Source organism: Pezoporus wallicus, unplaced genomic scaffold (assembly GCF_028554395.1).
Source record: "Pezoporus wallicus isolate ANWC-B61680 ecotype Strahan unplaced genomic scaffold, APGP_CSIRO_Pwel_v1 contig_7379, whole genome shotgun sequence".
Classification (NCBI taxonomy): domain Eukaryota; kingdom Metazoa; phylum Chordata; class Aves; order Psittaciformes; family Psittacidae; genus Pezoporus; species Pezoporus wallicus.
Genome location: NW_026642884.1, coordinates 1,202,631 through 1,218,496, shown reverse-complemented (window position 1 = coordinate 1,218,496; position 15,866 = coordinate 1,202,631). Strand labels below are relative to the sequence as shown.

At 47.1% G+C, this 15,866-nt stretch overlaps 1 protein-coding gene and 1 non-coding gene across 2 annotated transcripts; one reads left to right on the top strand and one right to left on the bottom strand.

Moving 5' to 3' along the window:
• Window positions 1-638: 638 nt before the first annotated feature.
• On the bottom strand, window positions 639-14,376 carry TBPL2 (TATA-box binding protein like 2). The gene is made up of 8 exons (XM_057433093.1): window positions 14,326-14,376; window positions 13,948-13,995; window positions 11,170-11,570; window positions 10,098-10,185; window positions 9,318-9,409; window positions 8,250-8,417; window positions 3,120-3,214; window positions 639-1,377 (listed from the first exon to the last, which is right to left on the bottom strand). Exons 1-8 carry the CDS (start codon window positions 14,374-14,376, stop codon window positions 1,301-1,303), a joined length of 1,020 nt encoding a protein of 339 aa, XP_057289076.1. The 3' UTR covers window positions 639-1,300.
• Window positions 14,206-14,277, top strand: TRNAG-UCC (transfer RNA glycine (anticodon UCC)). The gene has a single exon. It is a non-coding gene; the product is annotated as a tRNA-Gly (tRNA).
• Window positions 14,377-15,866: the final 1,490 nt, after the last annotated feature.

Sequence of the window (15,866 nt, the reverse complement as noted above, 5' to 3'; positions counted from 1 at the left end):
ACAGCAAAACTAAGCCCAACAAGACTGCAACACCCTGTCGTGTATTAAGCCGTTGCCCATATTGTGTATTTCCATAAAGGACAGACCAAGCTTTTGGCCTGGGTTACACTTAAATCATCTAACAGCAACCTCTAGTGGCGTTTCCTGGCAGCTATCTCATCTTCAACAGGAAGCAAGGGAAGGACCCAAGACAAACTTAGAAGCACCAAAGCCCTGTCCCAGAAAACACAACCCTGCTTCCTGGGAAGCATGGAAGATACCAGAACAGTCAAGAGGTAGTCTTTGCAGTGCTCCTACTTTGCAGCGTTCCTGCTTGCGTCACCAGTCTGAGCATGACACCTTTTGCAAAGGAAGCTTTGCGTTTCTTGGAGAAAAAGCAAAGTACAAAAACCCCATTGTTTTACCTGAAAAATTACAAAATTTGATATAGTGCCACTGGTTAAAGTCTGTTAAATATCCCATATAACTGAGCATCCAAGCCTTTTTGTATTTTCCTCAAGACCATTTTAGAGGCAGTTCCCTAACCAACATGTTCTTGTCTGTCTCAAGCAAGAAACTCCCATCACCTGAGGGAACTTCAGCCATAACAAGTGGGTACCAGTTTTGTTAAAAATCTAATTGTCGTGACAAATCAGATAATTTGTTTAGTTACATCACCCCCCACAGGCTTTTTAGGTATGTTCCAGCAGTCAGGGGCCTTGAACATTTTCTCTGTAGAAGGAGTACCAGCACCATTACACACGAGAGTGTATCCAACCAGCAGGATCAGAAGGATTTGGTATATGTCCTCTACAAGCAGTCTTCAAAACTCTGAAACCAGCTCATGCTGGATTTTGTAAGCTATATTGTAGATAAAATACATTTTTAGTTTAAGTATGAAAATACAACATTGCAGGATCTAGGTTGCAGTACACTTAATGTTGAGGATTTTGATAAAGCTAGTTTGAAGTGCAGCGTTGTCTTAGCCGTTCAACAGCAGGAAAAGACACATGGTTCCTATTACAAAATACTTTTAAGTGCCACCTTAATATACATTCTATTCAAAGTACATTTATTTGTCAAATTTTTCAGCTTGTCAGAAGCTGTCAGAACACAAGTGGGTTACAGACAGCTAATCTGAAAGCAAAAAACTTGGCAATTTCAGAAACCATAGAAAGGCATCAGCATTTATAGCATTCAGAACAGTATTGTTTGCTTAATAATCCACAGCAGCACAGGTGGGTCCAGGAATACCCTTGCTTCTGTTCCATGCATAGTGAGACAAGCCCATGTATTATTCTTAGTTGCTTTGTGGACCATGTTATGGTTTCTTGAAACCTTTTAGAATGGGGTAGATGTTCTCAAATGCCTCATAGATTTCAGAACGCTCTTTTGCTCCTAAAAAGACATTTAGAGAAAAAAAAAACACAACCCAAGAATTAACAGAGTTAAGAATAACTGAATACAACTCAAACCTAACAAGATTACAAACCATGAAGAAACAGGAATTGAAAGTAACTTACTATTAGTTTGAGGCAGCATTTCCATCACACTTCCTCCACCTCAGAAAGAATTTCTAGCTTGCTTTCTTTAAGACTAACCTTTTGTTTAATCTGTGAAACCAAACCGGTAGTTAGCTACTCTTGACAGGTGCAAAACATTGGCTTTGGGGGGGGGGGGGGGGGGAGGCATCTGAGAGCCACCATGGTGTTATCTGCTTAACAGGGGCAGCTATGCCTGTCAATACAGTAGTGGGAAAACGGACAAGAAATCAAGGATTTTTATTTTAATACTGGCAGTTGAGCCACACTTTGAGAACTCCCCATCTCCAGTTCTGAGAAGCTATTTTTAAGCTTTGTCAGGGCACCTGTGATTTCAAAGCTAGCCTTTTACCATGTTACTGCATGTAAATCTTTAATACCAAGTCTTGTACACTAACTGTATGACAGTAGGCAGGAATATTGCATACCACTGACACTATCGTGTTAGTACAACGTACATCAGCTACAAGAAAACTGCATTTAAATGAATTAGCAGTTAGATTAAATGCTGCTCAGGATGACTGTGCAAACCCTTCCCTCAGAACACACTTGGACATGACTAATTCACCTGCATTACTACAACCTTCTCTTCCAAAGTAAGGTTACTTTCAAGTTGCTTTCTCAATTAGGAAAAAGCACCTCTCCGCTCAAATTCAGTTCTCTCCTTAACAGTTGGGTCCAGTGTTCACAGACAGGGGCTTACCTTAATGCTTCTGGGCCTCCTGTACACTCAAGGGTACTACAATTACTGTAAAAGTAACTTGCAAAAATGCAAGTTATCTGTGGAATGGAACTGTCCAGTGTTATTTTACTGGACACAAGAAGGTGGGGGAACATTGGAGAAGCATTTAAGCTTAGTACAGAGCGCTCCATTTTCAGCTAACTTGTGATTTATGTTAGCAAGAATCTCTGGCTAAGGCAGGCACTTCCCTTTTGTCTTTCACATAACTCAAAGCATTCAGGTCCTCTGGGGACAAGTACCATTTATATTTCAGTACATCAGAATAAAAGTATTTCACAAGCTTTGAATAAGGATGTGATAGGAACATGCACTTGGGAATTCAACAGTTTTTGACATGGGGTCTGAGGTACAGATATCTACTGAGCACGCTTACTCAGCAAGGCTTTTGCCTCATGAGTGTTTTGGCCAGACAGTCTGGAACAAGTTCTTAGATCTCCACCCTTTCCTCTAATAATCCTTCTAAATGTTTAAGTGAAGTGCTTTAAGAAGTTTGCTTCCTGTCCAAGTAATTTTAAATTGCTTATTGTGATATTCATATGTAAGCAACTGAGTAATTACTAGCATGTCATCATCTTGTTGGGATTCTGTACATTGACACATGGCATTATGCTATGAATAAAGATACTCAGATTTAATGACGGGGAAATCTGAGACAGTACGTGAAGCAGTATGAGCTTCTAGTGCAACAATACAGATATTGTTATCTGTGGAAAACACAGATAAGCAGCTGTAGGCATTAAAATGATTGTCGAGTGGCTCTACTGTTACAAGATAGGCATTTAGCTAATGTTCAATTTAAATGCTCTCAGAAAATGTGGTGGCTCTTGATTACAGATATATAGAGGGAGACCACTTACCAGTCAGTACAACTTTTCCAGACACAAAGATAAGCAGCACTATCCTTGGTTTGACCATCCTATAAATAAGGCCAGGAAACAGTTCAGGTTCATAGCTGTTTCAAAACAAGGAGGTAAGATGAGTAAAATGCAAATACTGTTTCACTGTTGTACACATGAAGTGCTCTTTAATTATATTAGCAATAGAATAGTTAAACCTAGGTTTTGGCTAGCTACCCAGAGAAAGGCAGGTCAGGTTTTAGATATCTTTAAAAGAAACCCAGTCATCCCAGTTGGAGCTGATAGGAGTTCTTCATGCTTACTTTTAAAGACTTCTGAGCCACTTCTGAAAGTGATTTTTCCATAGCATTGAAAAGTTATTGTAGTCTTCAAATAGTACTCAAATCCTTCTTAGTCTGCAAAAAGTCCTTATCAGGAAGCATCTTGCACAGTAAAGAAGAGATGACAGCCAAGTCAATCTTTTATATTTAGTCCCCAAATTAAATGCAATGTACTAAATGCAGTGCTAATAAAAGGCAACTTTTATTTTGTCAGTGCTAAAATCATCTTTTCCTCAGTGATGGCAATAAGTAGTTCTTAACAAGCCCATCTTGAAGGCACAGCTTGTCTATCACTCATCTATGGGTTTACTTTAAATTGATGGCTAAGACACCCAGAGAAAGAGAACCTAAGTGATATTCCAGAAACACATGATATTTTCAGTGTATTCTGCAGCTGCAGTCTGGCTTCATACCTGAAGGTCAGAAACCTTATCTTTGCAGATAACTCCCTTCAAATCAGATGCCTAAGAGGCCATCTTTGTATTAAAGGCTCACAGTGGAGCAAAGACACAGACCAGATTCAAGTAGCTTAAGAGCTGCTGCAATTAGACCTGAAGTGCTTAATCAAGACTGGTTATTTTCCTATTGACATTGTCTGCAGTGCAGACAAATACCCACTAAGGTTTGATATTGCACTTGGCAATAACAGGAGACTAGTAAAACTGTGATCACTGCTCAGGTTAATGAAAGTCTGGCAGATATAGCTGATATACAGCAACAGAGATAGTGTCAACAATATTCATGGTCAAAGAAAGCTTTTACAAAAAAGAGTATCTTCATTAACCAACTAAGCCAAAAACCCAGGAGCTTCTTGCAGTTCTTCAGCCCTTCATCTGAACCAGATCTAACACACATCCAATTTACCTCAGAAGTGACTCAACACTAGTGTAGTATGCTCTCAGTTGCAAGGTTTCTAAAGCTGGTGTTTATGGTGTCCCTGCAGGGAGAAAGCAGTGAAAGGAGGACAGCCACACAGGAGGACAGCCACACAGGAGGACAGCCACACAGGAGGACAGCCACACAGGAGGACAGCCACACAGGAGGACAGCCACACAGGAGGACAGCCACACAGGAGGACAGCCACACAGGAGGACAGCCACACAGGAGGACAGCCACACAGGAGGACAGCCACACAGGAGGACAGCCACACAGGAGGACAGCCACACAGGAGGACAGCCACACAGGAGGACAGCCACACAGGAGGACAGCCACACAGGAGGACAGCCACACAGGAGGACAGCCACACAGGAGGACAGCCACACAGGAGGACAGCCACACAGGAGGACAGCCACACAGGAGGACAGCCACACAGGAGGACAGCCACACAGGAGGACAGCCACACAGGAGGACAGCCACACAGGAGGACAGCCACACAGGAGGACAGCCACACAGGAGGACAGCCACACAGGAGGACAGCCACACAGGAGGACAGCCACACAGGAGGACAGCCACACAGGAGGACAGCCACACAGGAGGACAGCCACACAGGAGGACAGCCACACAGGAGGACAGCCACACAGGAGGACAGCCACACAGGAGGACAGCCACACAGGAGGACAGCCACACAGGAGGACAGCCACACAGGAGGACAGCCACACAGGAGGACAGCCACACAGGAGGACAGCCACACAGGAGGACAGCCACACAGGAGGACAGCCACACAGGAGGACAGCCACACAGGAGGACAGCCACACAGGAGGACAGCCACACAGGAGGACAGCCACACAGGAGGACAGCCACACAGGAGGACAGCCACACAGGAGGACAGCCACACAGGAGGACAGCCACACAGGAGGACAGCCACACAGGAGGACAGCCACACAGGAGGACAGCCACACAGGAGGACAGCCACACAGGAGGACAGCCACACAGGAGGACAGCCACACAGGAGGACAGCCACACAGGAGGACAGCCACACAGGAGGACAGCCACACAGGAGGACAGCCACACAGGAGGACAGCCACACAGGAGGACAGCCACACAGGAGGACAGCCACACAGGAGGACAGCCACACAGGAGGACAGCCACACAGGAGGACAGCCACACAGGAGGACAGCCACACAGGAGGACAGCCACACAGGAGGACAGCCACACAGGAGGACAGCCACACAGGAGGACAGCCACACAGGAGGACAGCCACACAGGAGGACAGCCACACAGGAGGACAGCCACACAGGAGGACAGCCACACAGGAGGACAGCCACACAGGAGGACAGCCACACAGGAGGACAGCCACACAGGAGGACAGCCACACAGGAGGACAGCCACACAGGAGGACAGCCACACAGGAGGACAGCCACACAGGAGGACAGCCACACAGGAGGACAGCCACACAGGAGGACAGCCACACAGGAGGACAGCCACACAGGAGGACAGCCACACAGGAGGACAGCCACACAGGAGGACAGCCACACAGGAGGACAGCCACACAGGAGGACAGCCACACAGGAGGACAGCCACACAGGAGGACAGCCACACAGGAGGACAGCCACCACACAGGAGGACAGCCACACAGGAGGACAGCCACACAGGAGGACAGCCACACAGGAGGACAGCCACACAGGAGGACAGCCACACAGGAGGACAGCCACACAGGAGGACAGCCACACAGGAGGACAGCCACACAGGAGGACAGCCACACAGGAGGACAGCCACACAGGAGGACAGCCACACAGGAGGACAGCCACACAGGAGGACAGCCACACAGGAGGACAGCCACACAGGAGGACAGCCACACAGGAGGACAGCCACACAGGAGGACAGCCACACAGGAGGACAGCCACACAGGAGGACAGCCACACAGGAGGACAGCCACACAGGAGGACAGCCACACAGGAGGACAGCCACACAGGAGGACAGCCACACAGGAGGACAGCCACACAGGAGGACAGCCACTCAGGAGGACAGCCACACAGGAGGACAGCCACACAGGAGGACAGCCACACAGGAGGACAGCCACACAGGAGGACAGCCACACAGGAGGACAGCCACACAGGAGGACAGCCACACAGGAGGACAGCCACACAGGAGGACAGCCACACAGGAGGACAGCCACACAGGAGGACAGCCACACAGGAGGACAGCCACACAGGAGGACAGCCACACAGGAGGACAGCCACACAGGAGGACAGCCACACAGGAGGACAGCCACACAGGAGGACAGCCACACAGGAGGACAGCCACACAGGAGGACAGCCACACAGGAGGACAGCCACACAGGAGGACAGCCACACAGGAGGACAGCCACACAGGAGGACAGCCACACAGGAGGACAGCCACACAGGAGGACAGCCACACAGGAGGACAGCCACACAGGAGGACAGCCACACAGGAGGACAGCCACACAGGAGGACAGCCACACAGGAGGACAGCCACACAGGAGGACAGCCACACAGGAGGACAGCCACACAGGAGGACACCACACAGGAGGACAGCCACACAGGAGGACAGCCACACAGGAGGACAGCCACACAGGAGGACAGCCACACAGGAGGACAGCCACACAGGAGGACAGCCACACAGGAGGACAGCCACACAGGAGGACAGCCACACAGGAGGACAGCCACACAGGAGGACAGCCACACAGGAGGACAGCCACACAGGAGGACAGCCACACAGGAGGACAGCCACACAGGAGGACAGCCACACAGGAGGACAGCCACACAGGAGGACAGCCACACAGGAGGACAGCCACACAGGAGGACAGCCACACAGGAGGACAGCCACACAGGAGGACAGCCACACAGGAGGACAGCCACACAGGAGGACAGCCACACAGGAGGACAGCCACACAGGAGGACAGCCACACAGGAGGACAGCCACACAGGAGGACAGCCACACAGGAGGACAGCCACACAGGAGGACAGCCACACAGGAGGACAGCCACACAGGAGGACAGCCACACAGGAGGACAGCCACACAGGAGGACAGCCACACAGGAGGACAGCCACACAGGAGGACAGCCACACAGGAGGACAGCCACACAGGAGGACAGCCACACAGGAGGACAGCCACACAGGAGGACAGCCACACAGGAGGACAGCCACACAGGAGGACAGCCACACAGGAGGACAGCCACACAGGAGGACAGCCACACAGGAGGACAGCCACACAGGAGGACAGCCACACAGGAGGACAGCCACACAGGAGGACAGCCACACAGGAGGACAGCCACACAGGAGGACAGCCACACAGGAGGACAGCCACACAGGAGGACAGCCACACAGGAGGACAGCCACACAGGAGGACAGCCACACAGGAGGACAGCCACACAGGAGGACAGCCACACAGGAGGACAGCCACACAGGAGGACAGCCACACAGGAGGACAGCCACACAGGAGGACAGCCACACAGGAGGACAGCCACACAGGAGGACAGCCACACAGGAGGACAGCCACACAGGAGGACAGCCACACAGGAGGACAGCCACACAGGAGGACAGCTTAGAAGAACACTTCCCTGTTCAATTGTATCAGTCATAGTTTTAAGCACTGAAAGCTTTACTGCTAGCTGCTGTATGCCATCCTGGCAATTAAACAGAGGGTCATTGTGGCTTGTGCCCCACTTGGAACAGGAATTACCGAAGAAAACTTTACTATCTTTATCATCACACATGGCATCTACAGCCATTTCATGCTTGCTGAACTGCTGAGCATTGTCTTTTAATGAGTAAAAGGCATGCTTGATATTCAGTATCTGGTTAATTATTACTCTTTTTTTTTTTTGCCAGGCTTGTAAGTCTCAGAATTTGCATCTGTTTGGCAGCTTACAAAAACACTGCTCCAAGTTGTAACTCTGACTTCCACATACCTGCTGAACTGCTGGTGAGTGAGAACCAAGCCTTCCAGCCGGATGGGAAACCTCACATCACAGCTCCCAACCATATTCTGTATCTTGAAGTCCAGGAACTTGGCAGGGAACCCAAGCTTCTGTACCACACGTGCATACTTCCTGGCTGCAAGACGTGATTGCTCTTCACTAAGGAAAGGGCAGAGGGGGAAAGCAGCTTTTATTAGTGTTTTCTTCTGCTCTCAAGATGGAAGTCAGTTTAGAGCCACCATCATGCTAATCTAAACTCCAGAAAAAAAATATGCTCCTGCTCAAAATAGCATGCCTCTATCCACTGAAACACTTTGGTAAGCTAGAAGGAGTAAGGCACTTTGTCATTCACTTTCCTGTGGCCTATGTGAATACACTGCAGCATGCTGCATCATCCCAGAATTTCCTTCTTCAGAGGCTTCTTTCTCACTTCTTTATGCCAGCTTCGCAGAAGCGATCCAAGAGGTAGACTGCAGGTACCAGCAGAATCATCTAGCTACTAGGGGTGGTGGCAGGGTTTGGAGAAGAGTCCTCCTAAGCTGTAAGTTAATGCATTGTCTCACTGGCAGTTTCGGGATATAAAAAAATAAGGCAGATGCTGAACTTGAGAACAGCCTCAGAGTACAGAAATAAGATGTGCTTTTCTCCAATCCCATTTTTTTCTCTAGAGGCAGATGTGTTGACCAGCAAACACAGACACCAAGGAGAGACTTGACAGACAAAAGTTACGTACTAACTCACTTTAAAGTTGGTGAGAAATGCAAATAGCCCCTTATCAGTTGCTGGGCTTTTAACAAATCTTTTACCAGCTTTTCTGCTGATGTCTGCTCAGCTCAATCTACATGCAAGGGCAGAAGTACACAGTTCAGTAATTACTAAGCTGCATCATGAAGAAAGCAAGACATTTTTCAATACCAGTGCTTCATTGTTTTCTGTGATTATGACAGCCCTTTGGTAGATAATTTAAACAAGGCTTTCTGACATTGTTCATCAGAAACAGGCAGAGCTGCAAGACCCAGGCCTTTAGAGGGAAGGAAAAGCACAACACAAAAAAAATACCTTTTTGCTCCTGTGCAGACCATTTTTCCTGAACTGAAGATGAGGGCTGTTGTGCGTGGCTCCCTGATTCTCATGATCACAGCAGCAAACCTCTACAAATTCAAAGGAAGACCTCACTGTCCAGCTAAGGTATTTGATTGGTACTGTATTTTGTACTTATTCTTCCAAGAATGGTCACTTTCAAAGCTCAGCACAGCATGCATTTAATTTGTGAGTCTTTGTTTACCACTGCAAAGTTATTTCCACACACCACCACCACCACCCCCCCACCCCCCACCCCCCGGGACCTTAAAACTACAATCACAGTACTACTGCTTTGTCCCTTAGTTATTGTTCAGCAGTGTGGAGTGACTTTTAGAAAGCCCATTATTCCTAGTGAAATTCTACAGTCTAGGCCACTTTCTGTAAGTATCATGTAATATCTGTTTCACTCCAGTAATTCTCTTTTCTTCAGCCAGGAGTTTCAGGGCAGATCTTTTGTCCCTCCCATTGAGGGCTGCTTGAGCCATTTCAGCTGGAGGTAGCTGGCCACATGTGGGAGAGTTCACCTCCCTTCTTAAAATACCTTAGTAACATCTCATTGCTGGGGATTTATTCAAATTAAAAACACGTATCATTGTGGTCCCCTGTATTTCTTTTAATTTAAGAGGCCCAAGTTGTAGATTCTTATGATTTTCCCCTGTGGGTCAAGACAGTGCTGTTAGAGTACACAGCTCATAATGAATTTGCATATTAGAATCCATCAGCACTGAGAAAGGTAAGTGAGTCCTTAATGTTTACCTTTGGGTTATATTCTGCATTTCTGGCATGTAGAGCTATATTCTTCAGATCTAGTTTACAAGCCAAATTTACCGTCGACACTATATTCCTGAGAAATGAGAAGGGAATTTTCTTGTAAAAGCAAATCGCTGCAGAGCCAACTCCCAACACACTCCAATTAATAATTACCATGAACTAATTTTCTGCCTACCTATTCTCTACTCTAGCATTAAGCTACTTTTGGCAAAACTTAAGTAATTCAATACCAGAATTACAGTTTCTGAGATATAACAGGGTATGAAATTATTAGTCCCTGAATACTAAGTTCGTGTGTCTTCCAATAACTACAGCACTGAAGCCTTCTACAGCTTTAAATTGAACCATTACTGAGTATTTACAGAATTACTACAGCACTTAAATTAGTTAAAAGTATATTATTCTCTACAGGTATAAACTACTTCATAGTTGCTCTAGCCTAGACAGGACCTTTAAATGAGCCCAGAATTTCTCACACTTCTTTTCATGCCCCTTTCCTTTGCTCACTTCAGACTGTTTCGTGTTCTCAGAAAAACAGGCTGACATCTTTAAATCCCTAGAGTCTGCTGTCATCCTTAACATTCTCCTTGCTGGAATAAATCCTCCTTTTCAAGTATTTTTGTCTTTTCATCCTGCAGACTGAAATAACTAACAAAACATGCTATATCTATGATTTCTACCAAACAGTTCTCCCTCTGAGACTTCAGCTTCTGTCTCCCAGAAGAGGCTTTTTCCCCTTAACGAGCCAGAGGCATTTCAGATGCTCACTCAGCATATTTATCAAGTCCACTCTCCCATTTTGCTAAGCTGTGTACTGTTCCGTGCCACTTCCATTTTTGTGTTGCACTGATCAGCACAGTATTCAGTTACCTTCTAATATTGTCAGTTTATTTGCTCCATGTCTCCTCAAAGAGTAACTGCCCCTCTATAGTTTTTATTTGGTGGGCTTATTTAAGCCCAAGCTCTGCTTGCTGTGTTCTCAGAAATCATAGCAGTACCTCGCAGTTTTAGCAAAGCAATGACTTACATATGCTATATGTATAATACATAAACTTACTGTAACTGAGGAACTATGCCAGAGCTTTCTGATGCAGGTGTCACTGGGGTCATAGGAGTCATTGGTATCAGAGGAGGACATGTGCCAGATGCTTCAGGAAATGATTGAGTTGCACCTGGGTATGACAAGCTGGTTTCATCCACAAAGATGCCACTGTCCTCATTACTTGATATTGACCCATCAAGTTCTTTTCGCTTTTCATAACCATCTTCAGATAGATTTTGTTCTTTGTCATCTTGGGAAATGTCTGGAAGAAAGCTGAGATCCACAGAGAAGTCTGTAGAAAGATCTTTGGGCTGATTCAATTGAGAACCAAACATATCTTCAGTGGTTTGAATTGGAAGGTCTACATCATAAGGACTCATGGGAGTAAACAGCTGAGGACTAGCTGAGAGGTCATCCTTGAATTAAGAAAAAGTGTCATTAAGGCTCTTGTATTAAAACATTTACTTTATCTGGAAGCCTAAATTAAGATTGATCTTCTATTCAATGAGGAAGTTTCATTCATTTTTTCCCAAGACATAATTAAAGAATCTTTAAGATTTGAAATTGTGTCTTTTGCTTGTCTATCAGCATATAAAAATCCAGGTAACTTCTATAGCAGAGATACACTTTTCCCCACCACATTTCAAAGGCAGTCTAGAACACTCCTGTAATACCACAAATTAAGAAATACCAAATACCTTCAGCTGTGACTGGAGGTACAGTGTTGGCACTTTACCCTTCACAGCCATTGTCATGCCTCAGTTATTCACGTAACCCCCACAATTGCTAATGACTTTTTTTCAGGGAAGACAGCTGGCACTTTCTGGGTGGCATTAACTCCCATTCAGTAATTTACTGTTTCTTCTCCTTGCTACCAAAGGACAGTGTCAATGTTGTTTTGGATTTGTGCAATAGAGGGCAGCAGCTCACAGAATCACGAGCTGCTGGAGGTCACCAGGCTAATTCAGTGCGACAGTCAGCAAAGCTAGTGTCCTTTCACAGATAGCATGCAACATACCCGCAAAGTTCTTGCATACTGATTTATTATTAAAAGCTATTTAAAAGGCATCATAATATTGATAAGGCAAGAGTTTAGAAAAGGATTTATTCCCTTCTCCACCAGCATATAAGCCTCTAGTTAGTAAATACATCTTCCAAGAAGGTGGTTTCTGCCAATACCCCCAGCAGGTGAGAACTTGGACTAGGTGATCCATCCATACAAGAGGTTTTATGTTTGTTCAGGCATTTTTGCCTTGAGATCCAAAAGGACTCAAAAAGTCCAAGCACAGATCAGGGAACCATGCACAAGACTGAGGCTCTGAGTTGGCAGCAACCACCTAAACTCCAGTGGGAACAAAGTTTCCAGATCAGTGCTCAATGCTTTCCAGCCCTGAGCTAATGCTGCTCTATGTCCTGTGCTAATTACCTCACTTAATGCAGCCATGCACAAGGGGAGATCTCTACTTCTACTTCACACTGTATTTGCCTATAGATACTCAGAAAACCCTAAGTGACATATCCTCCCAGAGAAACCTTACTAGCTTGAATACAGATGTGATCAGGTCAAGCTCTGAAAGGACCACCAAAACCTACATTCAAAACTGTTTCTAAAACTGATTTTTAGATGCAGAGCCCCATATGAGATCAGTTGGGGCAGAGTGCTATTAAGTAAGACAAAGTACTCCAGAACCCATTGACTCTTTGGAAAACGTGATCCAAGGGCACTACCCGAGAATTAAAAGGCCAGATACAAATGTATTAACAGTTACTAATAACAATATACTGAGCCTGTAGGAATATGCACACATCATACTAAGGGGCATCAAAGACTGCGATAATAGTAAAAAACCCAAAAACCAAAACCCAGTTTGTATCACAGCTTAAAGGAGCTGATAGAAAAATGAGGCTGGAATTATTAAACAGCCGTAAAACAAGTAAAGAAAAAAGTAACAAACTACATAAACTAGGTCAAAACAGAAAGCAAGTCTTCCTTTCTCATCAGGTTTCCATATAACTGGTATAGGGAAAAGCACTTACAGGGTTAAGTGCTGGGGAGGATTGCCTGCTTGTTAGACAGAGGCTCAAAGGATGTGAAAGGGGGCACAAGACCGTGTTTGTATTGGGCTGGCTGCCAAGGGGTTTTGCTATAGACTCTAGGTTAATTAACTTTATTGAAGGCCTGATCAACTGCATAGCTTCGGACATCTCCCAGCAGTGCCAGGAAGGAGATTTCACACACAGATCCTGTCAGAGGTCACTAACTCTGGGGGAGATTGAGGGGAAACAGCCATCTCCACTTCCACTGCAGGAATCCTTGCAATCCACATACACAAATCAGATCCTTTAAGCAACAGACTTGGCTTTTTTTCCTTTCTGTAGTGGTATCTCACACATCTGCTATTATTAAACATCCCAGCAGGTCTGAAATACAGAAAGCTCAGAAGTATTTCCAAAACCCTGGTTATACCTCATCTCATTATGTACTTTGTAGGGCCATATTCAGGGAGCTGTACTAGCTGCCATTCTGGATTTAGACAACCTGCCCTAAACCCATTTTCTGAGCTGGTAAGTGGCTTGTAACAAGAGACAAGCATAGAAATGGGGTTCCCTGTGTGAAGAGGCTGCTCAGCTGCGAGTCCAGGCCTCTCCTAGACCCTCACCCTGTGGTCTCTGCAACCTCCCGAGACCAAATCATCCAAATACCAAAAACCAGAAATTTTCGCAAACGTTTACCAAGCAACTTGAAAAGATGCGAGCGTCCTGCCCCCTCAGTGCCAACACGCCCCAGCGCACCCGCTGATCCTGCAAACAGCGCTCCGTTCTAACGCAGCGGAGCTCCTCCTTGAGCACGTTAAGAACGACCTCCCCATCAGTGAGGCCCTGCAGCGCTCCTCATGCTCTCAGCAGCTCAGGAAAGCTGTGGGTCGCTGCTCCCGGCATGAGGCTATACGGGATAGCTCCCAGATCACAGCGAGAGAAGTCACATAGTACGGCCGGAGCTGGTCGGAGGCAGCACACTTCAGGGGCGGGATCGAAGGAAGCCCCAGCGCAGCGTTGGTGGTATAGTGGTGAGCATAGCTGCCTTCCAAGCAGTTGACCCGGGTTCGATTCCCGGCCAACGCAGTGATTTTTCTTTTTTATTATTTATCCTCCCCCCCTTCCCTCCCCTACCTGCCCTTCACAGCGTTCCAGGTATCTCTCCAAAGGCGACACTCCATCCATGACCGCAGCCACCCACCAGGTCCCCCAACACCGCTCCGGTTCTGGCTTTAATCCCGAGCGGCACCGGGGGCAGGTGGGGCTCCTCAGGGAGCGAAGCCAAGCACAGCTGTGTCTTTTAGGCTTTGAGCCCTTCCCCTGCCTTTGCAAGGGTTTGCTCCATCCTGCGGAAGGGCTGGAGGAACCGGGGTGCTCTGATGTGTTTCAGAGGAGCCTGCAAACATAACTGGCTCCTCAGCTCCCCTGAGCTTGCCTCTCTGTCAGATGCTGAACATAAATGTGGAGTTGGAGCCCTGGCTTAGACCTTGCAAAGATAATGCTTCACGTCTGGCTGGTGCTTTTTAGTGAGCAAGTGCAATGGGCCCTTAATTTCTCCCACCTGCCTCATTGACTGCAGTAAGGCACATCTGGTCCTTTGAGGAAAGCCCCAGTCCAAAATTAAAAACCTCAGACTCACGCCATTGCAATGGAATGGTCTGTTCTCAGATGGGCCAGTATTGCAAATGATGCTGGGGGAGGAAGCTCTTAGTCCTGTTTGCTGCTGTTCTCCCCTTGCAGGTATTTTCCCCACTGGTGTCTCTGTTTCTACCCCTGTGAGCGATGTTTTAAGGCCATTCCCTCTTCAAAAGGCTTGTGTGGAGAGTCTGGGTGTGTGAGAGCGTGTTCCCAGGAGGGAGTTTGTGTTGCGTGCCACTGATTGATGCTGCAGGAATGTCACCTGCCAATGCTGCTTGGCTTGGGCATTGCTTGACTTGATGCCAGTGGTTACTGTCAGCCTTGTTGCTGCTCTCCTGTCCTGTTGCTGCTCTCCTGTCCTGTTGCTGCATGTGATGGACGGATGGGACACATCGCTTTCTGGGCTGGTGGATGTGCTGACTGCTATGATCAATGTACCCTCTTGCTCTGCGAGACAGGACTTTGCTTTCTGCTGTGAGATCTGCTTGCAAACAGCTAGCTGAGCTGAAAAAGCCCTTTGGAAGATGTCAAAGCCAGGCACATGGCAGGTCTTTAGGAGGTGCTGCCAGGCTCTTCCAGCTACACTAGAGGTGCAAAGGTTTAGGTTAGTAGCCTTTATCTGTGTTGCAGAGTGTATGTGGCTGATGAGCATCCTTCCCTCCTCAACACAGCCTGCTGGGCTGGTTTCGTGGTATTTCTAGGATTCACCTTGACCTGTGCTTTACAGGTGCCAAATACCCAGCCCCAGAAAAATCCAGTCTCAAGGAGGTAGATTTACACCACACAGCCCTTCCCCGAAGACCCCAGAGACAAGTCAAGAAGTAAAGCAAGGAGAGGACTCTCAGAGAGGTTGCACCTTGAATTGTGGAGGCTGATGGAGCTAGCTGGGACCAGTTGAGGATGGTTCAAGTTAAAATGTCCCATTTCAGCTGGCAGGTGATTGGGATGGTTTCAGACCACTCCATGGCCTCAGCTGGTTTTGCCAGCACAACGGGACAGCGTACGAAGGGCTGAGAGGGCTTGGCTCTCACCAGCAG